This window comes from Oryza glaberrima, chromosome 11 (genome assembly GCF_000147395.1).
Source record: "Oryza glaberrima chromosome 11, OglaRS2, whole genome shotgun sequence".
Taxonomy (NCBI): Eukaryota; Viridiplantae; Streptophyta; class Magnoliopsida; order Poales; family Poaceae; genus Oryza; species Oryza glaberrima.
This window is the reverse complement of record NC_068336.1, coordinates 5532611-5559000: the sequence shown is the minus strand read 5'-3', so window position 1 is coordinate 5559000 and position 26390 is coordinate 5532611. Positions and strand designations below refer to the sequence as shown.

General features: G+C 41.2%; 4 protein-coding genes across 5 annotated transcripts; all 4 read left to right on the top strand.

Moving 5' to 3' along the window:
* The first annotated feature begins 1176 nt into the window (after positions 1–1176).
* On the top strand, positions 1177–6606 carry LOC127753743 (alcohol dehydrogenase 2-like). Its single transcript, XM_052279168.1, has 10 exons — positions 1177–1393; positions 1623–1759; positions 2014–2060; positions 2607–2932; positions 4579–4661; positions 4783–4858; positions 5102–5163; positions 5620–5715; positions 5829–5990; positions 6122–6606. Exons 1-10 carry the CDS (start codon positions 1360–1362, stop codon positions 6236–6238), a joined length of 1140 nt encoding a protein of 379 aa, XP_052135128.1. The 5' UTR covers positions 1177–1359; the 3' UTR covers positions 6239–6606.
* Positions 6607–14978: 8372 nt separating this feature from the next.
* LOC127753742 (alcohol dehydrogenase 2) lies at positions 14979–18161 on the top strand. The gene is made up of 10 exons (XM_052279167.1): positions 14979–15259; positions 15367–15503; positions 15617–15663; positions 16265–16590; positions 16700–16782; positions 16891–16966; positions 17049–17110; positions 17208–17303; positions 17434–17595; positions 17730–18161. The coding sequence occupies exons 1-10, from the start codon at positions 15226–15228 to the stop codon at positions 17844–17846; spliced, it is 1140 nt and encodes a 379-aa protein (XP_052135127.1). The 5' UTR covers positions 14979–15225; the 3' UTR covers positions 17847–18161.
* Positions 18162–20478: 2317 nt separating this feature from the next.
* On the top strand, positions 20479–23897 carry LOC127753741 (alcohol dehydrogenase 1). 2 transcript variants are annotated; one of them, XM_052279166.1, is made up of 10 exons: positions 20484–20793; positions 21053–21189; positions 21287–21333; positions 22193–22518; positions 22604–22686; positions 22766–22841; positions 22923–22984; positions 23065–23160; positions 23243–23404; positions 23565–23897. In XM_052279166.1, the coding sequence occupies exons 1-10, from the start codon at positions 20760–20762 to the stop codon at positions 23679–23681; spliced, it is 1140 nt and encodes a 379-aa protein (XP_052135126.1). In that variant the 5' UTR covers positions 20484–20759; the 3' UTR covers positions 23682–23897. The 2 variants fall into 2 exon arrangements, with proteins under 2 accessions (XP_052135124.1, XP_052135126.1); XM_052279164.1 differs by having other exon boundaries at positions 20479–20793; positions 22766–22984.
* A 1270-nt stretch (positions 23898–25167) lies between these two features.
* Positions 25168–25940, top strand: LOC127755146 (uncharacterized). Its single transcript, XM_052280790.1, has one exon. It carries the CDS (start codon positions 25424–25426, stop codon positions 25724–25726), a length of 303 nt encoding a protein of 100 aa, XP_052136750.1. The 5' UTR covers positions 25168–25423; the 3' UTR covers positions 25727–25940.
* Positions 25941–26390: the final 450 nt, after the last annotated feature.

The window sequence follows — 26390 nt, the reverse complement described above, 5'->3', positions numbered from 1 at the left end:
TCGAACTTGATCCATTGCTAGTCAAAACCAAAAGGTATGTGTGAACGGAGGGAGTACATGGCATAGTCGAAACTAGAATGTTCGCAACCACACTTGCTTGACTAATTGAAGAATGAACATACACCATAAGCCACAGATGAGAATCATGGGTAAACCAGCAATTTAAAAGACACATACTAATAAGGACAACCAAAAATCCAGTCGTGGAAAAATTGAAGAAGAAACACATCACCGAGTTGAAATTTGGAAACCAACCGGAAGAATCAATGAAAATTTTGCAAATATTGTTTTTTTTATAAAAAAACAACAATCAGAGGCTAATGGTTAATGCATAATTTCTTACCATTACGTAAGCAAGCAAGATTGTGCATCAATCCTAATCCTGGAAATTTGCGAAGATATGGCATTCAATTTGCCTCACATACGTTGTCAGTCGTATTTGTAGTGATGTGTGTTGCAATCAGACTTTGATCTATCAGATAATAATTGAGTTGTTTCATGTGAACTGTATTCTCCTAGGTAGGTCGTCCCTTGGGAAATATCCAACGACATGATTCCACTTTAATACTGATCTAGAAAGCATGTGAAAATTAGCCATGACCGTAGTGGCATTTCGACATGACTCGGAGAGAGAGACGTCACTTAAAGAGATATATCAACCATTAATCATGAATGCACCTCTAATACATTATTTCGTTATTATGATAAGCACCTCTAAAATATCTAAACTATAAATGTTATCACAAGGAAAATACATTTTCAAGCCCCATGTGACCCTTCAAGATATAATTTTTGGTTTTTAAAAAAAAGAAGTGATGCCTCCTGGTACCTCTCAAGAACAATAAAATCACTCATTTTGAGAAGTTACGGTGGAGCTCTTTCGTACCCTTTCAAAGATCATAAAATTTCTCCCACAAAATAGTTAATACACCTTCATGCCCTGATGGTTTTTCGAGGATTTTTTAATTAAACCCGTATCCTTTGCCTCTTTACAAGGGGAATTTAGCTTGAATCTACTTAAACCAAAACTTGGACGAATTATGGTTTGTGAGGCCTACATTCCCTGTATCCACAGGTCATCCCATGAACACTTCCAAGGAGTGACCTGTGAGATGAGGTGATGGGCAATGTCATGTCACTGGCCTTGACTAGTTGTGCCAACTATCCCCTAATCAATCTCAGGCGCAAGAATGGCAGCTAATTCAGCTGATAGGCCAAGTGGGCGATGGTGAGGGCGCCTCATCTGTCTACATATACTATGATCCATCCCCAAGCTAGCACCCAAGTCACATAGCTACTTAGCTAGCTAGATCATCTTGGAGTAGACAGAACAGAAGAGTGTCATCTTGGAAGGACAACATGGCAACTGCTGGGAAAGTGATCAAGTGCAAAGGTCTGAGTCTTGGTTTACACTGGTTTTTTCATGTTTGCAGAATTCTTCCAAGATGAAATTCTCCAGGGAAAATAAACTCAGATTGCACTGATGCCGATTTCGGTCATCATCATAACATGGACACAATTTTAAGGACACTAAACTCAGAAAAAAAAATGTACACTCATATATCATGCAGATTTGAAGTCTGAAATGTTATTTTGATGGAGAGTTGGGTTTGGGTTTGCAGCGGCGGTGGCATGGGAGGCCGGGAAGCCGCTGTCGATCGAGGAGGTGGAGGTTGCGCCGCCGCAAGCCATGGAGGTTCGCCTCAAGATCCTCTACACGGCGCTCTGCCACACCGACGTCTACTTCTGGGAGGCCAAGGTATTCTGAACCAATTCCATCACTATTATATTCACTTTGGTGTATGGCCAAGAACTACAGACTGAAGTTCAGTATTGTCAGTGTCTGAATTATGCTAGATTTTTTTACCATCTCTTGGTTTGGATGTGAAGCAGAGTGTGAACAATTCCCAAAATATACAGTTTTTGTTATTCAGATGTTTACTAGCTTGAATTTTCTTAATCTTTTTGGTTCTTGGTTGAACATAGGTCTGAAAACTGAATGATTCTTGTCAGGGGCAAACTCCGGTGTTCCCTCGGATCTTCGGCCACGAAGCTGGAGGGTAAGAACTACTACAAACCAAGAACACCCTCAGCAAGAACCATTAATCTTCAGTGGCACAAACAATTAATACCTCCGTCCCAAAATACTTGTTGCTTTGAGTTTTTTTTATAGTTTTTGATCGTTCGTCTTATTAAAAAAGTATGGAATTATTATTTATTTTGTTTGTAACTTGCTTTATTATCAAAAGTACTTTAAGTATGACTTATTCGCTTTTATATTTGCACTAATTTTTCAAATAAGACGAATGGTCAAATATTGCAAGAGAAAAGTCAAAACGACCACTAATTTGGGATGGAGGTAGTATCATCTTGGCAAAATAGTTTGCAATTCATCGACGTGTAATTCTGTACTATGAAATTCAGGCTTAAATAATTGAGTGATTTTTACAATCTTAAAGGAAGTACCGGAAGTACCATATTTTCCAATGTAAAATTTGGTACATCTTATTTCTTATACTAGGAGGTACCGAATTTGCACTAAAAATTTTGGTAGCTCGAAGTACTGAAAAATTTCTCTAAATAATTTTGTTTGTACGTGTACATAGGATTGTGGAGAGTGTGGGCGAGGGGGTGACTGAGCTTTCCCCCGGCGACCACGTGCTGCCGGTGTTCACCGGTGAGTGCGGCGACTGCCGGCACTGCTTGTCGGAGGAGAGCAACCTGTGCGACCTCCTCCGCATAAACACTGACCGCGGTGCCATGATCGGCGACGGCCAGACAAGGTTCACCGCAAGAGGGCAGCCAGTGTACCACTTCCTCGGCACCTCGACGTTCAGCGAGTACACCGTCGTCCATGTCGGCTGCATCGCTAAGATCCACCCGGCGGCGCCGCTCGACAAGGTCTGCGTCCTCAGCTGTGGCATCTCCACCGGTATGCGAAAGCTTTTTTTTTCTTTTTTCATTGTAGAGGTTTAAGTAGGATGATCCATACAACATCCACACACATAGGGGTGGCCGTTCAGTCTAACCGAAAATTTTGGTCCCGGTCTTCGGTTTTTCGGTCATTTCGGTTTTTGAAAAGTCAGGACCGAATTTCATCCAAAAAAAGTCAGGACCGATAAATTCAGTCTCGGTCTGACCGAATTTGGAGGAGCTGAGGCAGGGCCGGCTGGAGGCAGCACACGCCGTCAACGCCGATGCGACGATGGTCGGTGGGAGTACGGTGGTGCCGACGCGTCGTGGTGGAGGCGGAGGATGGATTCGGCGGCCGGCGGCCCAACGCGACTGGTGAGGCGGCGTGGAGGCGGAGACGGTGCCAGCGATGTGGAGGTGGAGGCCGAAGACCGGAGAGTGGAGGTGGCGGCGTGGGATGGATGGGGATGCGGAGGCGGCAGCGCGGCACTATGGATCTGGCGGCCGGCGGCCCGGCGTGACTGGTGAGGCAGCATGGAGGTGGAGACAGCGCCGGCGATGTGGAGGCGGAGGGCAGAGGGAGGAGGCGGCTGCACTGCACGATGGAGGCGGAGGCGGAGGTGGCGTGGCCGTGCGGGATGAAAGGCGATGTGGAGGGCGGCGCGATAGGGATGCGGCCTATGGGTTGGAGCGGGTGGCCTCTAGGGTTTAGAGGTGTGTTGGGCTTATTGGGCCTCCTGGACTTATTGGGCCACAATTTGGTTTTCTCGGTTAATTCGGTTAACCGAGCTCAATAACCGAATTGCCTTAACAAATTTCAGTCTTTGACAGGCTGAGACCGAATTACTAACCGAATTTCTCGGTCTCGGTCTCGGTCTTTTCGGTTCGGTTCTTCTGTTTGATCTTATTCTGCCCACCCCTACACACACACCACAATCATGGGAGAATATTGTACTCCCTCCCGATTTTTAATGTATGACGATGTTAATTTTCAATGCGACGTTTTACCATTCATTTAATTAAAAAAAAGCTATACAAATAACATTTATTTTGTTGTAACTTGTTTTATCATAAAAAAACTATAATCTTAACTTATTCTTTTACATACTTATACTAAATTTTCAAATAAGATGAATGGTTAAACGTTATAAAAAATGTTAATGACATCATACATTTAAAAACTAGAGGAAGTACTTTCTTTCTTCGGTTATAAATATTGTATTTGTTGATTATATAATATGTTTATGATATAATTAAAATACTTTTCAAGGTAAAACTTTTGCCACTGTAAGAGTAGGACATATTTATAATACAACCTAGGCTGTGTTTATTTCATGAAATTGGGGAGAAGTTTGGGGAAAGTTTAGAGTTTATGTGAATAAGAAAGTTTTGGATGTGATGTGATGTGATGGAAAGTTGAGAGTTTGGAGGAAGTTTGGTGTGAACTAAACAGGGCCCTAGCGACCTACATACACCACAATTATGGGAGAAATATTGTACTTCTCCGGTACTTCTTCCGTCCCAAAATATAAGAGATTTTGAGTGGATATGACAGAAGGAGTAACAAATATATGACGTTTAAGGCAAAATTCGTTTAAACTTTTGAAACTCTGATCATCAACTTTTTGAATATATTTATAGAATATAATACGTACGTTTTTGTAGGATTTGGCGCGACCGTGAATGTCGCCAAGCCACCGAAGGGGTGCACCGTAGCCATATTCGGCCTGGGTGCAGTTGGTCTTGCTGTGAGTGACTGTCACTTCTACTCTTCTCAGACAGAGTAGCCATTGATGATCATCTTTTTTCTGTTCCAAGTAATAGTATTTTGAAAGAAGATGACTGATTTGGTGAGTGGATCATGTATAGGCCATGGAAGGTGCAAGGATCTCTGGTGCTTCGCGGATTATTGGCGTCGACTTGAACCCGGCCAAATTCGAACTAGGTAACTACAGCTCTGTTTTGAACATGGAAAATGTCTTTTTTTTTTCTATTGAATTTAAACTGTATACTGCAAGAATCCTGTCTCCATAATTTCTCATAAAAATATTGCTACTGTTTTTATTGAGAAAAATATATAAGATGAATCCACGCAAATTCAGATGCCCTTTTTTTTTCTAAAATAAAGACAAAACGAAGGTCAGCTTCAGAATGTCACATTGGGTTTCTTTTTCCTCTGCATTTGCAGCTAAGAAGTTTGGGTGCACAGACTTTGTGAACCCAAAGGATTACGACAAGCCCGTTCAGCAGGTACACTCTCTTCATGCTCTCACACAAGACTTCAAATTATAGTAATTCTTTTAATTCTTTTGTTTCATATTATAAGTAGTTTGGATTTTTTTTTCTAGTCAACTTTTTTTAAGTTTAATTAAATTTATATTTAAAAATAGCAATATTTTTAAACAAAATAAACATATTATTAAATATATTAAAGTTGGTTTTAATAAAATTAATTTAATGTTATAAATGTGTTGATATTTTTTTCTATAAATTTAATTAAACTTTAAAAAGTTTAACTGAGAAAAAAATCAAAACGATTTGTAATTTTTTGTTTTCCTTTTTGTAAATAACTTTCTTCTATCTATAAAATTACACTACTGGGCAAAAACCTGGTAGTATTCATTTCAAAAAAAAAAATATATGAAATGGAGAGCGTAGCACCTTTGGTTGAGCTAAATCCTATGGTCAACACGATAAATGTTTCAGGTGATCATCGAGATGACCAATGGCGGCGTGGACCGCAGCGTGGAGTGCACCGGCAACGCCGCCGCCATGATCTCCGCCTTCGAGTGCGTCCACGACGTACGTCCTATCAATCTATCATCCATCCATCATATGTTTTCAGTGATCAGCTATCAATGATCTGAACCCTCTTCACGACGATGTCGCCGTCGACGACGACGACGACGATGCAGGGGTGGGGAGTCGCCGTGCTGGTGGGCGTCGCCGGCAAGGACGCGGCGTTCAAGACGCACCCGACCAACTTCCTCAACGAGAGGACGCTCAGGGGCACGTTCTTCGGCAACTACAAGCCTCGCACCGACCTGCCCGGCGTCGTCGAGATGTACATGAACAAGGTCCAAATTATCAATTAATCCATACCCTTTTTCAGCTCGAGATTAGTGATGATGATCAATGCCTGCAAAAATGCGTCATCATCTTGGACTGATCATAACAATTCTGCCTGATGGATTGGTTAATTAATTAGGAGCTGGAGCTGGAGAAGTTCATCACGCACAGCGTGCCCTTCTCCGAGATCAACACGGCGTTCGACCTGATGCTCAGTGGGGAGAGCCTCCGCTGCATCATCAGGATGGAGGACTAGCCAGCCAGATCGATGCCGCCGCCGGCGATCGACGGCGGCGGCGACTGTATAAACGGAGAAAATAAGAGGCTAAAACTACCTATGCTGCAGCAATAAGCTAGCCACGGTTGCAGGAATGCGGTTTCAGGTTTGTTCATGGATAACATGGGTGGACACAAATTATAGTACTGTGAATTTTCTGAAAATTTACAAGACAAATATGAAATTGCGCAAATTACGATAGCGGATAGCCTTTGGCTCGATCAATTTGAGCCTATATATGCTGGCTCCACCGCTACACTGTTCGCCGCCTTTCTGTATTGCGCATTTGCTCTCTCTAATGTAATGTGCAATCTATATATAATTAAATTATGAAACATAATGTGCAATCTGTCAATCTAAATTCTGGTATGAAACTATGAATTTTTGCAGATAAAAATATTCACCTAAGTTGGGTGAAGACGTGTTTATCAACAGGACCGGATTAAGAGATAGAAATGTGACCTGTGTTGTGTCTCAGATTGAACACCATCCAAAATGGCATCATTTGAGGCATCTTCCTGTGTGTCAAAACGACAGGAAAGGAATCTGATTAGCGCATGATTAAATCCTATCATCCCCAAAGTAATCACAGAGAACAACAAATCCTATCCTCTCTGCACATGCAAGCACAGCATTATACACAGAGCTCCCCACTCTCAGAAATTCAGAGGATGCATGCATCTACTCCCTGTCATGGTAGCATACAAGTGCAGAATCTTTGGGTTTTGGGGCTCCATAATTGGTGAGCTCTAGCTATCTAACTGGCTAATCTGTTCTTAATTTCTTGTAGCCAGGTTGCAGGATGCAACTTGCAGAGACAGGCTGGCCATCTCAACTATGACTACTGAATATAGTTATAGATTTTAATAACAACTTAATTTATTTGCTGCAGAATTCAAGTTAGAACTGCATTTAATTGGCAGAGTGAGTATAACTCAATTGGTTAAGTTACTTGTGGCGGAACTAACCTACAAGTCAATAATGAGATGTCTGTGATGAATTCGTCTATCTCAAAATATGATAACGAGATGTTTATGTTGGCTTTATTAATATCAAGTTATGTTGGGCCCTCTCTCGAAGGTGAAAAAGAAGAAAAGAACTACCTCTAATTATACTCTAGATTTCTATCAGATGGAGAATTCATGCTTGGTGGAGTAATTTGAGGATAAGGTCTGAACAATGTACAGTACTTCTCCTTCTGATAAAGTTAGATGGATGCCTTTTGGAAAGTGAAGCCAACAAAATATATTAGATTGCAAATTGCACCACTTGTCAAATTATATATGTTGCTAGTTGGATCTATGGCGTCGCTATCAGAGACCTTTCTAACACAAGTGTTTTGGCTTCATGTTACCAGTTCTACCAGCAGACAGATTACATCTTGTAAGCAGTATGGATCACTGACTTACTAGTCACCATAATAAGGTCACATAATATCATAGTGGTCACTGCACTACTAGTATTGAAAGAGAACAATGGGGCAAGACCTAAGTTAAAGATTTTATTAATAAAGAAGTTTATTTACAAAGCCGAGCAAAGAAGGAAAAATGACTTAAAAGAAGAAAACCAAAAGGATAAAAGATCTTTCCGAGGATAAAATAGACGCTGATATCTAAAGGGGTGAAAACGGTCGGGAAATTCCTGACCGACCGACACTCGCTTCTGATTTTATTAACCGAGCTATATGAAAATGGTAATCGGTGAAAATAGAAATGGTAAACAAAATATAGAAAGTGGAACAATTTTATTGTTATATCGATTGTTTCTGTATTTTTTTTGTATTCTTGTGAAAATCAATGCTTTTATAATGTGGTAATTAGCAACTTTCTAAATATACCAATATCCATAGTCCATATCTCTATTTAATACATTGTTGAGAGGTCTAAATCACTTATTCTCGTGCGCTAACTTTTCATTCTAGCTTGCAAGTTTCGCTTTAATTTTTTTTCTAGTTTGATATTCTAATGTGTCAATTCCAATTCCATCATCACACATGTACAGACTCCAGAGATCATGTTGATATTTGTAAACGAGTAAATTCTACTGGCGGTTCTTAAACTTATAAGTAAGTTTCACCTAAATCCACAAACTTGTAAAACACGCATCAAGGTCTCTAACACATGGTTTATTGTATATCCTGGTCCAAAGTCTTCATTTACTCATGGGCTTGTCTAACATGCCACATTGATGATGACATGGCCAAATTCCTCCTTTTCCACCTTTTTTTTTTCTCTCATTCTTCTTTACTTCTTCCTCCACCACTAGATGCACTAGCGGTGACGGTACAGGCAGCCGCAACACCAAAGGCAGGTGGAGAGAGAGAGGGAGGCAGTGAGAGCGCAACGCTAGCAATCGGGGGCAGAGGTGCTGGTGGCGGGGTCGACCCAACAGCTGAGTGAAGATAAGGGCCCTTAGCTATTGTTCTTGAGAAATGGCCGGGTCTGGCCCATTCCTCAAAAGATGTTTTTACAGGATCCCTATCCACAACAATTTATACTTCTGGTTCTGGCAAACAAATCATCATTAAGTCTGGGGGCAACGATGACCTCAGACCGGTTGTGGTTTGCTCTTATGGGATTTGAGCTGGGAGGAGTAGAGGGCCTGAGCCAGCGGAGGAGTTCGCGACCAGAGAAGATGGGTGTCGGCAAAAGCTTGCACCGACGGGTACGGTGGAAGCAGAGGGGAAAAAAGGAGAAAAAGAAAAAAAATTTCATGCCATCATCCACATGGCATGCCACGTAAGACCATAATCAAACCAGACTTTGGATAAGGATGATACAATAAAACAAGTTTAAGAATCTCGATGCACGCTTTGAAAGTTCATAGGCCCAGGTGAAATCTACTCACAAATTTAAGAACCTTTGGTGCAATTTACTGTCTTTGTAAATTGTGGTGCCCACCTTTTCCTTTACATATAAATAAACTACATACCAGTTAAAGTCCAATTTGTCACACGCCCGTTGCCCTTCATGAAGTAAAACAGTTGGAAAAGGGCCCTAATCTATATCAATATTGAGTTGATAAAGAAAATATGTTAGAAATTACTCTAAAACGATGTTTCTATGCCGGAGATATTTCTTTCTTTTTATTTTGAATAGAATAATACCACTGCTTCTGTTATGAAGCAAACAACAAAGCACAACGACTACAAAACTAAATTTGGTGAACTAAATAAAATAACATGTCTGAACGATGAAGAAAATATTGGCCATACAAATTACTCCCTCCATTCCCTCCATTCTAAAATATAAAACACAACTACTTTTAACCCAAAGACCAAAAAATAATTATTATAACTCTCTAGTTTGAATTACCTTAATAAATATAATACGTGCACTCATCTTGAGGGCCTAAGCTAGTGGAGGAACTGCTAGCAATGCTTTATATTATGGAATGAAAGGAGTAGAAAAAAAATTCATTATGTAGTAAGATATGTATATATACTCTCTCCGGTATCAAATATATTGACGTTTTAGGATTGTGCTCTTTGGATGCAAATTATTGAAGTTTCGGTATTTGATTGTCACTTTGGACTGCTATACCCTTGCATGCATGCAACGCTTGTCTTCAGTAGCTCATCAACTATAGCAGGCTCCCAACTTCCCAAGCAACGATGCGTTAACTTCAACTTTGAAACTAAAAGCTATAGCCACACAGGTCGCATGGGAGTTTTTGATAAGAGAGCTACACTAAAGTTTTTAATAGGGGTAAAACAGGAAATATGTAACCTAATTAATCACTTCTTGTAAGTGAGATTCTGTCTAAAACGTTAATTAATATAAAACCGGAGAGAGTAGCTTCCAACATTGAAAAGGAGGACCAATCTGTACGTCACACCATCCCGTTGTATTCTGTTAATCCATTTGGCACATGCCCACCAAAATGTTAGTACGATGATCTCCATGCAAAATTCGAATCCACATCCATGCAAGCTCATTAAACTCTAAAAGTACAGAATTCAAATCCAATTGTGACTGATGGGCGGCTCTGGATGCACCAACTAATCAATACACACAATTTTTTTTGTGCAGTGATCAGTGGGCAAGAGTCCAAATCCAGCCAGCCAATTTGACATTATTTTTCAGGTCAACCAATCCTATGCATGTTACTACCAGATGCAGCATGATCATATCCCAAGGCAGGGCGCCATACGGATTGCAAATTCCTGCACCAGGATTGCATGGTTTTTTGCAACCCTGCAACTGCAACTGCAAGCACGAGACGAACCTAGCTAGCTTGCTCTACTTTGTCGTTGGTTAATTAGTCAGTTAGTGTTTGCATTAAACTAATTAAGCGAGAGAAACTTTGCTAGTTAATCAAGTGATTAGCCGCTCATGGTTATCCTCCAAACCGTGGCTAATTGCACGGTTTGGCACCTAAACCCATCAAAAGCATCAAACCCTTCCCACATGCTACAGCCGCCAAAAGCCCAGAGGTAGCAGGTACAGAGAACCCAATGGACGTGATTCTTTTTATTTTTTTTAAACCTCTTTTGTTTTTAATTTTAAAAACAAACCATCTCTAAAACTTATTTTCAAATTTAAACATTTTTAGCGGGGTAATGTTATTTCGTCACGCTAACCAAAATTAACAAGGGTTTTATTGTTTAACCATGCTAGGAGTGGTTAATAGGTTTACGGAGCCAACACATTTCGCTTATTCGGCGGCATATTTGCAAACGAAAAGTAATTTGTGAATGAAACTTTTATATACGTGTTCTTAGCGATCTAAAAGTAAATTAAGGTTGAAAAATAAACTTCGATGAAAAAAATCTCAAAATCAGCTCTAAATTTAAGGCTGAAAATTCAAATTTTGACTAATAAGTATAAGTATAAATGAAAAAATAAGGCCCTTATATTTAAAAATGAGTTTCTTGAGATTTTATTTCCCAAAATAAAAAAATTAAAAAATATGTAAAAAATAATAAAAATTTCAAGGAACTGAGTACAACCGCACAAGAGGTTTATACGCCATGTGTCAGGTCCAGATTCGCGGATAGAAAGCGACAAGGCGTATATACATTGGCGCGGGCGCTGTTGTTTTGATATTTTCAGCTTTCCTCCGGCGCCGCGGCGTCCGCGCTGGCGCTGCCCCGGTTTTGGACTCTCGAGAAGTCAACGCCACATCGCCACGTCACCCCCGTTGACGCCTATGGGGGGGTCACAGCGGATGACGTGTCGGTCTAGCTAGCTACTGGTGCTTCTGCAAGTGGGGCTTTGGAAGATTCAGAAAAGGAGGAATATACTGTTACTGAGTTTGCGTCAGTTTGAGTTTTCAGACAAAAATATCAGTAGGAAGAACAGTGAGCTAGCAGGGCATCCAGAATATGCGTACTGTGAACAATTGGCCGGACCTGGATTATAATGGTAGGATTGATGTAGAATTTGATCCTTTGAAGATTTTTTATTCATTGTTTTTCTTCTCTGGCATACCAAATATTTTAACCTCATTGAAATTAGGAAATAGTATGTATTTTCAATTTTAGGTAGTGCGAAAGAAAACGACAGTCTATATATTGATTATATGAGAAATATCATCGTTTTGAGGAGATAGAAAACGATAATTTTCAGGGTTAAGCTTGCGTGTGCGAGCAATTGTTTTTATAAGTTGGTAGAATAAAGTATAGTTGCATGAAAATTTTGACAATGATCTGATGGAAAGTTTCTATATTGCTAAAAATTGCTAAGAATATAACTATAAATTGAGAACCCTGTACCACCATTCAATGGGAGCCTATAGCTCAATTTAAAATCGTGTAGGGTTTGACCAACCTAAGAAACATACCAAATGTTTTAAATATATATAGGTAGAAAACTTTTCTAACAGTGAAAAATACTTTTCCACTTAATTTTGTACATAAGTGTAGTGCCATGCAAAGAGAAAAAAAAACGTATATTCCCTGTAATCATAAATATTTAATGTTATAAGATAAGATTCGGACAGACATTTTAGAAATTTTACCACCAATTTATATTATAAAAACTTATAAAATCTAGTTTGTGATATTATGATAGTAGGATTACTTTTTAGGAAAACTTTACACATACAATGTGTTTTTTAATTAAACATTTGATAGATATAGATTATCAGGAAGTTTTAAAAGTTTAACTAAATTTTGTCCTAAACCTCAAATAGTAATGAATGAAGAGAGTATGTTGAGGATACATTATTTTTTGCCAATCAAAAATTATAATACCAAATATTGAAAACATAAGCAAAGAATAAACATATAAAACAATTCATCTTCTATTTATTTATCATTATTAGAAAAATACCCGTGCGTTGCAACGGGTAAATGCTATTTTAATCTTATTATTGTTATACGGTTTAGTTATGGTAAAATTCACTCTGAAAATTCGCTTGGATTTTTTTTAGAAAATTATGAGCTACAATTAGGAGTCGACTTTCATCTCAAGTTAGGATGCGGAGTTTTTTTAAAAGAGATTTCTTATATGACTTCTTTTTTATTTCCAAAAGAAAACGAGCTTAAAATTTAACTTAAACATGGATATGTATTTTCAAAAGCGAACGATCTTAAAAACCGACTCAAACACGGATAATTTGCCAAAATACCAGAAAAACATCTTCAATTTTTATAATATAATTTATCACTATTACTAAAATAAACCACCACATTTACTCTAAAGGAACCTACCCACCTGAATTCAAATTCTAGACTTGGCAAGATGTACCCGTTGACAACGAGGTGGCTATGGTGACTTCATTAATCTTAAGATATGCCAACCTAATTTTCGGAGGTGCTTATAGGGGTAGGGTGTGTGTAAGCGCATAAAGAAAAGAAAAAAATGATGGTAGGTTTAAATTAGAGTAATTTTCAGAAAACTCCATGTTTTATGATTAAAAGTTGTAGAAAACCATAGTTACATGACACGTGGCACTTAACGCTGGTTATTATGGTTTTAAAGTTTCACAAAATCCCATTCTTGTTTATTTTAAGCGTGAATTTACTTAAAAATCTAAAACATAGATTGTATATAAAAACTTTAATTATTAGGTTTTTTACTAAAGTTGATAGCTTAATTCTTCACTACTTTTTAAAAAATTGTTTGAGATATGCTAAAATTCATCAAGATTTCAATAAAGATGGGGCTTATATAATATTGAGACCATAATACATGTGTTTGTGTGCAACATGTTTTAGTACATGTGATATTCCGTAATTTTAATATAGAAAATGGGGTTTTTTCTGAAATTTACTATGTAAATGATAAACCCATAGATAATCATTAGGCAAATTTTGCTACAGGACACTGCGATTTCGTAGTTTTAGCCGTAGGACACTGTGCGAACTCATTTTTGGGGGAAAACACTTCATAAACGTAGTAATTTGCTAATAGACACCGCGCCAATTAAAATAATAATTTTCGATTGAAGAGGAGAGAGAAATCGTGTAAAATGTCAAAAATGCCCTTGAGCCCACACGTCAGCTCTCCTATCTCTCTTCTCTCTGTAAAAATCAACGTGTTCAAGCACGCCGAGGTACACCAGCGGCGAGGCTCCGTCGAGACCCAGCAGCAGCCGGTGCTCGCCGTCAAGATCGAGCTCGAGTAGCTCGTCATCTCCATCCTCGACGACCGCAGCGTCAGCCGCGTCATGCGCGAGGCCGGCTTCTCCAGCACCCAGGTCAAGGCCAATGTCGAGCAAGCAATCTCCTCCTACATCGATGTCGCGACGACACAGCCGTGCGCCACCGCCGCCGTGCCCCAAAACCCTAACCCTAGCAGCTCGCCGCCGGTTCATCATGATGCCATGGACGCGGAGATGCGGACCAAGAAGCGGGTCATGGTCGTCACCGAGTGCGCCGCCGCGGCCGAGGCGGCGGCGTGGGCCGGCCGTGGAAAGGACCAGGCGCGACGAGGCGAGGCATGCAACACGCGCTGGTGGTCACCCTCAGCGTGTCCCGGTTCCGTGGCACGCCGAGGAAGAAGGCGGAGCGGCGACTCGCGGAGCTTCGGTGCGCCGTCAGCGGCAGCGGCGCGCGGGTGGTGCTCGTCGTGGAGGATCTCACGTGGGCGGTCGAGTTCTGGGCTGGAAGGAGGCCACCGCCATCCTGCCCGCGCGTCGCCGCCGCCGTCGGAGTACTGGAAGGAGGGGATAGAAGAAGAGAGATAAGAGAGCTAACATGTGGGTCCAAGAGCATTTTTGACATTTCACACGATTTCTCTCTCCTCTTCATCCGAAAATTATTATTTTAATTGGCGTAGTGCCTATTGCCAAATTAGCACGTTTATGGAGTGTTTTTCCCCCAAAAGTAAGTTCGGGCCGTGTCTTACAGCTAAAACCACGGAATCGCTGTGTCCTGTAGCAAAATTTGCTTAATCATTACCAACAGATATCTTAGAAAAGAAAGCTATTATTCCTCACAAGGAAAAAAAAGCTATTATTCCTTACAAGAAAAAAGAAGAAGGCAATGCATTATGCTTTTCTAAATGTCTAGATTAATTCATAGTTGGACAGATATGACCGCATATCAACGTTAATTACTGCCGATTTGACTGTTGATTAGACATATCTTAGCACTAAACCTCACTGAAAATTCGGAGAATTTACTATCGGAGAGAAGAAAAGGCATCCATCCTCCTTGTCTTCACTCTGCAATCTGCATCATCATCCGCCGGAAACCGGAAAACCACCGAAGCTCGAAAACCGGCGGAGGCAAGAGCAGCTAGCAGCATGCAGCAGACGCAGAGCCTTCCTCTTCTTCCAAGCAAAAAATATTCAGATGACGCCTCCTCCTCTTTCCCCCCTCCTCCACTTGCTTGTCTTCAGGCGTACTTGCCCGCGAGACTCCTACCACTCTCTGATCCCTATATATACACCCCCTCCTCCCCTCTCGTCTCCTCACCAGAATTCCAAGCAACGAACTGCGAGTGATTCAAGAAAAACAACCTGAGCTTTCGATCTCTTCGGAGTGGTTTCTTGTTCTTTGAAAAAGAGGGGGATTAATGGCGACAGCCGGGAAGGTGATCAAGTGCAAAGGTCCGTTCTTGCTGTTCTTGGAGCGGTTCGTGAGAAAATTAGTTTGATGTTTTGTGGGGGAGGAGAAGCTGATTAGATCGGGTTTGGGGTTTGGGGGGTTTTTGCAGCGGCGGTGGCATGGGAGGCAGGGAAGCCGCTGTCGATCGAGGAGGTGGAGGTTGCGCCGCCGCAGGCCATGGAGGTCCGCGTCAAGATCCTCTACACCGCCCTCTGCCACACCGACGTCTACTTCTGGGAGGCCAAGGTAATCAATCAGCTATCTGCCATGGCTGAGTTTTCTCACCTTCTCAAGCTTGCAAGAATGATCAGTGGCTAACTAACTTGGTGTGTGTGTGGTTTCTGCTTTGATCTTTGCAGGGGCAAACACCTGTTTTCCCTAGGATCTTGGGCCATGAAGCTGGAGGGTATGTGCCATCTGAACCAACCCTGTCGAATAATTGTTCTTCTACTGTTTCAGTGATTCAGTCTGTTCTGTTCTTGTATTGTTTTTTTTTTGTTTTAAAATGATTTTTGGTGTTTAGTGGAATTTAGTGGGTACTTGAACGTCATAGGTTGTTTAGTTTATGGGATTCGGTTACTAACTATAGTTAGTGTGCACGTTGGGGGGTCCTGATTAGTCAGTGGCATTTTCATTAAGTTCAGTAAAGAAATCTACCAAGTGTCCAATTGTGCATGATATTTTACTGGTTTGGTATAAAATCATATGAAGAATCAAAGAACAGCGTCATTGATGACATATAAAACGACAATTGGATTCCTAGGATAATATACTTTTCTTCATGTGCTCCTCTATGCTAGTGCTTTATTACTTTCTCTCCTTTGATGTTTTGAGGTACTCAAAGGAAAAAGACACTGAATCATTATCCATCTTATGAACTGTTTAAACTTGACTTACTTATCACTTCTCTGCTCAAATGGACCCCTTTTTTTTTCCATTTCCATGGAAGATATATGTGTAATCCTAACAATCAAATTGATCTAACAAAACAATTATTTTGCTCACAGCATTGTGGAGAGTGTGGGAGAGGGTGTGACCGAACTCGCGCCGGGCGACCATGTCCTCCCGGTGTTCACCGGCGAGTGCAAGGAGTGTGATCACTGCAAATCGGAGGAGAGCAACATGTGTGACCTCCTCAGGATCAACGTCGACCGCGGCGTCATGATCGGCGACGGCAAGTCCCGGTTCACCATCAAGGGGAAGCCCATCTTCCACTTTGTTGGCACATCCACCTTCAGCGAGTACACCGTCATCCATGTCGGCTGCCTCGCGAAGATCAACCCGGAGGCGCCTCTCGACAAGGTCTGCATTCTCAGCTGCGGTTTCTCTACCGGTAAGATGATGGATGGCTTCATGATTATGATAGTAGTAGTTTTCACAGTGAAATTTGAAAGGTCTTTTTTTTTATGCATTAAGTTGATGGGATTTTGCTGTTCTTGCAGGTTTTGGTGCAACAGTGAATGTCGCGAAACCGAAAAAGGGCCAGACCGTGGCTATTTTCGGTCTCGGAGCTGTTGGCCTTGCTGTAAGTGACACACACAAAGATATATCATTTCCATTTGATTTGCAGATTGTTGAAATTTTTCGCTTGAAACTCAAACTGATGAATGTTTGTAAAATTACATGATTATAGGCTATGGAAGGTGCCAGGCTGTCTGGAGCATCGAGGATCATTGGTGTGGACCTGAACCCTGCGAAATTCGAACAAGGTACAATCTTTTATCATCTTGAGTTGAAATTACATGTTTGGTATATGTTCTGGATTGAACACTGAAGTTTTCATCTCTTCAGCTAAGAAGTTTGGCTGCACTGACTTCGTAAACCCCAAGGACCACAGCAAGCCAGTGCACGAGGTACATCACATTGCCTCACTAATTCTCTTATTATCACACACTGTTCATGACATGGAGTGTACATACTTAAACATCAACTCTGCAATGGTGATCTCAGGTGCTGATTGAGATGACCAACGGTGGACTCGACAGGGCCGTTGAATGCACGGGCAACATCAACGCCATGATATCCTGCTTCGAATGTGTCCATGATGTTAGTCTCTTTCTTACAAACATGAAACATGATAGTAATAAATTGAAGATGATCATTTCAGCAATGCCTCCAGTTCTGCTGTAAACTGTATCCTGAAAACTAATAGTGGCAATCTGAAATCTGAATCCAGGGATGGGGCGTTGCGGTGCTGGTCGGCGTGCCGACCAAGGATGATGTGTTCAAGACCCACCCGATGAACTTCCTCAACGAGAAGACGCTCAAGGGGACGTTCTTTGGTAACTACAAGCCGCGCACCGACCTGCCCAACGTCGTCGAGCTGTACATGAAGAAGGTAAAAATAATTGCAGAACAGAATCAGATTTGCAACCTGAATGTACATTGTTCAGAAATCTATGGTCTGATTCCAATGAGTCACTGATTGATCACTAGTTTACACTAATGATTTCTGGTGTTTGATGTCTGAAGGAGCTGGAGCTGGAGAAGTTCATCACCCACACCGTTCCGTTCTCGGAGATCAACACGGCGTTCGATCTCATGCTCAAGGGGGAGAGTCTCCGCTGCGTCATGAGGATGGATGAGTAGAGATGATGATGATCTATCTCTCTCTCTCTCTCTCTCTCTCTATCTCTCTTGCAGTTTCAGTGTATACAAGAAACCAAAAATGAAAGCAAAAAATGGATGAGAAGTTTGAGGTTTTCCATTTAAGTTTAATAATGGTCGTGAGACAGGGCTTGTGTGGAGTCAGCTCTGTTTACTCCCTCCTTTCATGGCTTGATCTTGTTTATTCTCAGCATTGTGGCTTAGCAGATTTTCACAAGTTTTACCCTGTAATTAGTAGTACCATTCTGATCAATCGTAATAAACTACTAGCAGTGTGAAGTACTGTTGTTGCTGGAACTGAACTGTTTGCGCAGTAAAAAGGTGAAATTAGCAGCCAGTATGAAGGTTTTACAATTTGAACATCGAAACGAAATCCACTCGAAAATCTTGAATTTCATCGAATCTTGCCGAAGCTTAACGGATTCTATCGATTCTATCTAGCTCCAATAGGTCGATGGGAGTATGTATTGATTTTTCGACAGATGTATAGTTTTGAATTTTGCAAAATTTTCAACTAATGGACATAATCTGTTTTAAATGAAATAAAAAAGGTAAACATGTAAAAAAATCACAAATATAGATAAGAAAAAATTGTAAAATTATTATTTTTCTATATAACTGAGTGTAAGCGCATTATAATCGAGTGTAACTACAAGTTGGATATACAAGAATAAGAATATAAATCTTGAATTAAGATTATGTAGAAAAAAAGATGGAAGCAAAAAATCTATGCAAATGCTCCTTCCGTTTTAGGTTACAAGACGTTTTGACTTTAGTCAAAGTTAAACTGTTTTAAGTTTAACTAAGTTTGTAGAAAAACATAGTAACATTTTCAACCCAAGACAAATTTATTATGAAAATATATTTAATTATTGATTTGATGAAACTAATTTAGTATTATAAATATCCCTATATTTATCACATTTGACTTTGACCAAGAGTATCTGATAAGTGAAATAAAAAAAAAACTTCGGCCGAAAGCTGCGAATTTCAAGCGGTTTTCGTCGCGTCAGCGAGCCTGGCCAGGATTGTGATGGTTTTCCTCTTCTTCTGATCGTGATGGTTTTGCTGGTGCTGCCCTGCTGCCGCTGGATGTTGACCGAGCAGCTAGCGGGTTTCTGAAACGTTGGAATCAGATCACGGGCTCCGTTCCGTTCCGTCTGAATCTTTGGATCTTTTTTCTCTCAGTTTCTTTCTCATCATGCGGTGATCGCTACTGGTGATGAGCGGAAGAAGCTGTGGGCGCGCGGCGGCAGGCGGCAGCAAGAGCGCGTGGTTGGGGTTGGGGAAAAAGGACGCCACTCGGCATGCATGCGCGTGCTCCACACTCCAGCAGCTTTGGCCAGGTGCCCTGTGTCCAAATTGTACTCCCCCCTTAAAAAAACAAATCTTAAGTTTCAGTGTACAATGTTTAACCGTTCATCTTATTTAAAAAAAATATAAAAAACATTATAAAGATAGTCCCGCATAAAGTATTAATTATATTTTATCATCTAACAATAATAAAAATACTAATTATAAAAAAATTTATATAAGACAAACAGTCAAATGTTGGACACGGAAATTCAGGGTTTGTCTTTTTTTGGACGGAGGGAGTACTGGGAAAATATCCTACACACAAGGTTATCGCAGATACTCCATACAAAACCAACTACTCCCTCCCTACTAGAATATATAATCTAATATTGGATGAGATATATCTTAATACTATGTATCTGGACAAATCTATGTCCCATTCGATCCTAGATCAGGAGTAAATAATTTTAGATGGATATGACACATCATAGTAATATAAATCTAGACAAAAGAGTTCTCTTTGTTTAGCACAGTAAACCTAAGCCTAAACGGTGAATTAACGGTGAAAAAAGACGACATGTAGATTATCATTTTTCACCGTTCTTCTAGCAAATCTACTTCTATTACTGTATTTGTCAAACCACTGATACAGTGATATTAGTACCTTCGTTATTGAAAACCGGACGACCAAAATCGTCATCTTGACACACAAACACACACTCTGGCAGCCTGGCACACCAAAAACCTTTTTCTTTTCGCCACACATGCGCCGCATCTAGAGTTCCCGGACACATCGTTTCGCAAATCCACACAGCAATCACCATTTGACCCCATGAGCTGTCCTGCCTTCTCATCACTCATCACACTCCTACCAGTACACTGGTATATTAGTACCTCCCTCCTAACATAACTATAGCCGTAAGTTTCTCCGTGTAACATTTAACCATTCGTATTATTTTAAAAATTTAAAAATTAGTTACACATAAAATATTATTTATATTTTATCATCTAATAATAATTAAAATACAAATGATAATTTTTTTAAATAAAACGTACAATCAGATGTTGCATATATACAGTAGTATAAAAGCTACGTTCTTTCTTTCTTTCTATCTGGGACTGAGGTAGTACTAATCACGCCCTAACTAAAATCAATTTACTCTCCTAATAATCCACGCGTGGTGCAACCCAGCGCCGACAGCTCCCAGCCGCAGATCTCGCCGGCCGCCGCGCATCCGACGGCCACCCACCATCGGCGTCGGGGGAGGCGAAAACAGCGGCTGCAATTCCGTTTCCAGGTGGAGGGGGAGGAGGCCCGATTTGTGTGCCACGCCGCCCCACTCCGTCCGTGGTTTGCTACCCAAGAAGACAAGGAAGGAAGGAAGTGGCGAAACCTCACCCTCCATCCTCCATCCTCTCCTTTCTTCCTTCGAGGAGGAGGAGCTATATATAGACGGGGGCTGGTTCATCTAGCCTCCTCACCGGTTTTGATTTGATCTGTGTGATTTGAGTGAGTGAGTGAGATTCTTTGGAGGAGGGATTTTGTTTTGGTTTGGTTTGGTTTGGTGGTTTGTGTAGGATTTTGTGGGGAGGAGAGTAATGGCGACCGCAGGGAAGGTGATCAAGTGCAAAGGTCAGTGCTTTTCCTCCCCTCCCTGTTTCTTCTTGGTTCGATTTTGCTTTGGATTGGGCGAACTTTTAGGCATTTTATTACTGGAGCGGCGCTGTAGATGAAATTCTTGGATTGTGTTCTTTTTAGAGTTTTCTTGGGTGAACATTACCGATCTTGCAGAAGCTGTGGAGAAAAGCATCTCTTTTTTTTTAGTGAAAAATGTCATTCAGGATTATGTTTTTTTGGTGGATTGGTGGGTGATTTTGCTGGATCTGTGCAGCGGCGGTGGCATGGGAGGCCGCGAAGCCGCTGGTGATCGAGGAGGTGGAGGTGGCGCCGCCGCAGGCCATGGAGGTGCGCGTCAAGATCCTCTTCACCTCGCTCTGCCACACCGACGTCTACTTCTGGGAGGCCAAGGTATCTACTCACCTCCTCTTCTTCAGTTCCTATCCATCCATAGCTGCTCCAATGTGTGGTTGACTTGCGCCTCTTGTGTGGCTTCTGAATCTCTTAGGGACAGACTCCCGTGTTCCCTCGGATCTTCGGCCATGAAGCTGGAGGGTATGTGCTTTTATGCATCTTCTTCCTTGATTTTGTTTCTTGTTAATACTTGGTTGCTCTGATGCATGCTTTTGTTGCTGATGAGTGATGTGGCATGCTGTTAGTTAATTGATTTGTTGTTACTACCTGGTTACTCCACTGCTGTGGTTGCTAGTGTGGCCTGTTGTTAATTAATTGATTCTTTGTTAGTACTACTTTGTTACGCTGCTGCTCTGGTTGCTGGTGTGTTGTGTTGTTAATTAATTGGCTCGTTGTTACTTCTTGGTTTACTCTACTGCTCTGGTTGCTGATGTGGCATGTTGTTAAGTACTTCAAACTATGCTTTGTGGTTGAATCTTCCTCTAATTGCAGTTTGGGGGGGGGGGGGGGGGTCATTGTTTATTGGCTTGGCATTAGTAGAACATTTGGCTGAGGTAATCTGGACAACATGGGAAAGAATCATATGGGCACATGCTGTTGCCTGTGTCAAACATTATAAATGTGTGCTATTTTTGTGCTAGTCAACAGTACAATTGCATGGGTCTTCAGTTGGATCTTGATAGATTTATCAATTTATAACTTATTACAAGGAAGAAACTTTTTCTTTCAGTTAATAGTTGGTAGTTTATTTTTGAAGTTGGCAGATTTATTTGTGATAGGCGTTGATTGACCCTTTAGAAGACTTCTCTTCAATAAGTTTGTATTTTCCAGTTGACAAAGGGCATATAAATTAGGCATTGCTTGACCTTTATGCTACCTAACATATTCATTGTACCCTTTCTATTTTCTGAAATACAGCGTGGATTATTTTTTTTTAACACTTCCATTGAGTAAAAGATTACTATTGTTCATATCTGCTGAAATTTATTCATTTCTGCAGTATTGTGGAGAGTGTTGGAGAGGGTGTGACTGATCTTGCCCCTGGTGACCATGTTCTCCCTGTGTTCACTGGGGAGTGCAAGGAGTGTGCCCACTGCAAGTCAGCAGAGAGCAACATGTGTGATCTGCTCAGGATCAACACTGACAGGGGTGTGATGATTGGTGATGGCAAATCACGCTTTTCCATCAACGGGAAGCCCATTTACCATTTCGTCGGGACTTCGACCTTCAGCGAGTACACTGTCATGCATGTTGGTTGCGTTGCGAAGATCAACCCGGCAGCTCCACTTGATAAAGTTTGCGTTCTTAGCTGTGGTATTTCTACTGGTAAGCAGAATTTTTTTGTTTCTTGCATTCTTCTTACTTGATAGAATTGTAAGTTGAGATGCTGAGTCGCAATTTCCTTTTGTAGGTCTTGGTGCTACAATCAATGTGGCAAAGCCACCAAAGGGTTCGACGGTGGCGATATTTGGTCTAGGAGCTGTAGGCCTTGCTGTGAGTGTCAAAACTCACCTTGAATGTTCTCAATTACAATGAGAGATCCATCTAATTACTCTACATATTGTCTGATTAGGCCGCAGAAGGTGCAAGGATTGCAGGAGCGTCAAGGATCATTGGCATTGACCTGAACGCCAACAGATTTGAAGAAGGTAAAATCCTCTTGATTTACCAGATCATCAGTTTGTTTGATGGTCTTTTAAAGTCATCTTATATATTTTGTATATCTTCAGCTAGGAAATTTGGTTGCACTGAATTTGTGAACCCAAAGGACCATGACAAGCCAGTTCAGCAGGTATGTGTGTTCCCTTACATCGGGAAAAGGAAAATCTGTATCACTTGATTGTACTGATACAGTGTGTTATGGTAATTTAGGTACTTGCTGAGATGACCAATGGTGGAGTTGACCGCAGCGTTGAATGCACTGGCAACATCAACGCCATGATCCAAGCATTTGAATGTGTTCATGATGTAAGATCTGAAAACAGCATATTGTCCATTTAATACAGTTAATTCGACAAGATGCTAAATATATTATATGTTCTGAATCCAGGGCTGGGGTGTTGCTGTTCTGGTCGGCGTGCCACACAAGGACGCCGAGTTCAAGACCCACCCGATGAACTTCCTGAACGAGAGGACTCTCAAGGGAACCTTCTTCGGCAACTACAAGCCGCGCACCGATCTGCCCAACGTCGTCGAGCTCTACATGAAGAAGGTGAATAAAAATCGCGAATCCTTCCTTTTGCTTTATCCAACTATTACAAACTAAGAGTAGTCGCAAAATCTTCAAATGTTCATCGACCTCAATCAAGAACTTCTGAAACTTGGGTGTGTCCATGCTCTTATATACATTACCTCCGCTGCTGTGAATTCAGGAGCTGGAGGTGGAGAAGTTCATCACACACAGCGTGCCGTTCTCGGAGATCAACACGGCGTTCGACCTGATGCACAAGGGCGAGGGCATCCGCTGCATCATCCGCATGGAGAACTGAGGTTTTTCAGGGGATTATGGTGTTGGGTAATAAGATTGGGCAGCTTGAGCAGCCTGCCTTGGGTGATGATGATATACGGTTCTTCTGTGTATCCTGGGCAAATTTCTGGCTTTGTCAATCAGTAATAGTACGGTATGAATTCCAGTGTCTGTAGCTGCAAAGAGTTTGTTAAGAATCAGTGATCTTTTGGCGTAATATTATCATATATTTATACGAGTTTCAGTTCTTCACCCTCTTCACTTTTCAGAACTTTTTTAAGTCTTATGACTTCAGAGCCACCAAACGTGCTGTTTTTGAATTCCATGGTGGCTTGAATTTGGTACATGTTCATGTAAATGTGGGATATTTGTCAGTAGAGATTTGTGCGCTCGAGTAGATCGTTCAGGAGCGGGGCCCGCATGCCAGTAACTGGAGCTTGAAAAAGCCAGACCTACAACCTCAGAGAAAAACTGCAGCAACTTTTACAGCTGGTTCCATCCTATATTTTATTCAACAATCAGAGACTCGTCCGTAAACTTATTTCTAAAATGGACCTTTATTAAGCTAATAAAAACTTTAGCTCATCGACATCAACGAAAGCATTGAAGTACAAGTGCATAACATCCTCAGCACCAGATGCTTTCGCTCCTACCGTTTCGCACCTCCATTTCACCTACGGGTGATTATAAACCGTAATTTGCGACAAAAAAATAATAGATAAAAATTTTATATATGTGCAACACCGAAAAACAAACTATAATAAAAAGATATTAAAAAATAAGTTTCAAAATTCAATTTTTTTTGGCAGCTGACAAAGGGTGATTAAACCGTAATTAACGTTTATTTGCGACAAAAAATAATAGATAAATATTTTATATATGTGCAACACTGAAAAACAAACTATAACAAAAAGATATTAAAAATTAAGTAAATTCAACTTTTTTTTTTGGGCAGCTGACAAGTGACGACGTTGAGAAATTTGCTGAGTGTGGCACGAAATACACTAAAAAGATCCATCTGTATAATGGAAAATGTTTATTTATATAATAAGAGTACCAGAAGGATCTCAGTGTAAAAGTTCCAGAACTGCAAAACTGTGAGATTTATTAGGTCTATGATATTAAGAAATACTAGAAGGATCAAGATGTACAAATTCCACAATCTGTTAAGATGAGGACGAACAACAGTGACATCTGACTAGTTACGTCGGATCCAGAGATATATATACCCGTTTTTCACGCGTTTTTTATGAGTGATTTTTTTTAAAGGGGGGAGGGAGCAGTTTTTCTGGGAAAAGGAGGGATGAGAACAATGGTGCTTCTAAGAAAAAGAAGGGAAAATCCGTGGTATTTGAAGATAACCTCGTGTTAATTACCCCGGTGTCACTTTCAGTCACCATCACCACTTTCGTCCAGTTGCACACGCGCGACGCGATGCTTCTTCCCCTTTTCTCTTTCGAATTGTATCCAATTTGACCACGAAATTTACTCACTCGCAATTCAGAAGATGAGTAGCCTGCAAGCGTAGTAGAGACGAAGAACCTTGGTGACCAAGGCAGCAGCAGCAGCAGCTAGCTAGCTGAGTCAACGAAAGGAAACCACCTGAGCAGTTCAGTCGTCGTCTTCCTCCTCCTAACCTCCAGCTATAAAACCAGCTTGCCCCAGATCAATCTGATCATAGCAAAACTAGCAAGCAAGCAAGTGAGCAACAACGAACACGTACATACGTACGATTGAGAGGAGGATCAATTGGAGTAGTAAGTGATGGGTTTGAGCTGCTTGGGTGCTGGGATGATGGGGAAGAAGAAGGTGTCGCCGGCGAAGCAGCAGCAGCAACCTGTAGATCAGAACCAGCAGCAGAAGATTCAGTACTGCTCGAAGTCGAAGGATGCAGATGCTGCTGAAGTTGGTGAGGAGGAGAAGAAGATTGGAGGAGGATCGGATGGTGATCATCATGCTGGTGTGGAGAAGGTCGAGAGGAGGAAGAAGAAGAGTGGATCATCATCATCATCAGCTCCAATCTTAATGTACCAGTTCCCCTTCCACTCCCGCCCTGGCTTGCTCTGAATTATTGATTCAGATGAATTCAGTGCATATAAATTCCGTTTTAATTTGATTTTAGGAACTTCTTGTTGATTCATGCCTTTTCTTTGGCCGTTTCTTTGTTTGTTCTTCTCTCTTTCTTTTTTGCTGTGTAATCACAAACAACACACATTGTAAGCTTGTAAATCAAGTCTTGAGGTATTTTGCGAACGAATGGATATATACGAATTTGATTCCATCGTAGAAATCTCGTCTTTTCAAACTGCATAAAGATGAAACTAACGTAAATGCTCAGGTACAAAATGTGAAGATGAAAAAAAGACAGGCCCAAATGCGCTTGCTCTGTAACATTCTTGTGGGCCCACAATACTTGGGCCTAATCCACGCCGGTCTCCCTAACAGCCCACGCAGTCATAGGCCGTTCGATCCGTTGTGTCCCATTCCGGCCCAACTAACATGTGCGGGATTCCCGTTTGGCCCAATTAACATGAAGCGGGATTTCCGTTCCAGCCCAACTTACATTGGCCCGCGCATTACGGCCCAATTCACATGGGTCAGCGCCGAGGTCAGGTTCCCCTGTCGGCTCAGCTAACATGGGCCCGCACGGAGTTGGGATTCCCTTATTCCGGCCCAACTTATGTGGGTCTGCATGTCAGTAGCGAGCCAATGCATGTCTACATACACTCTA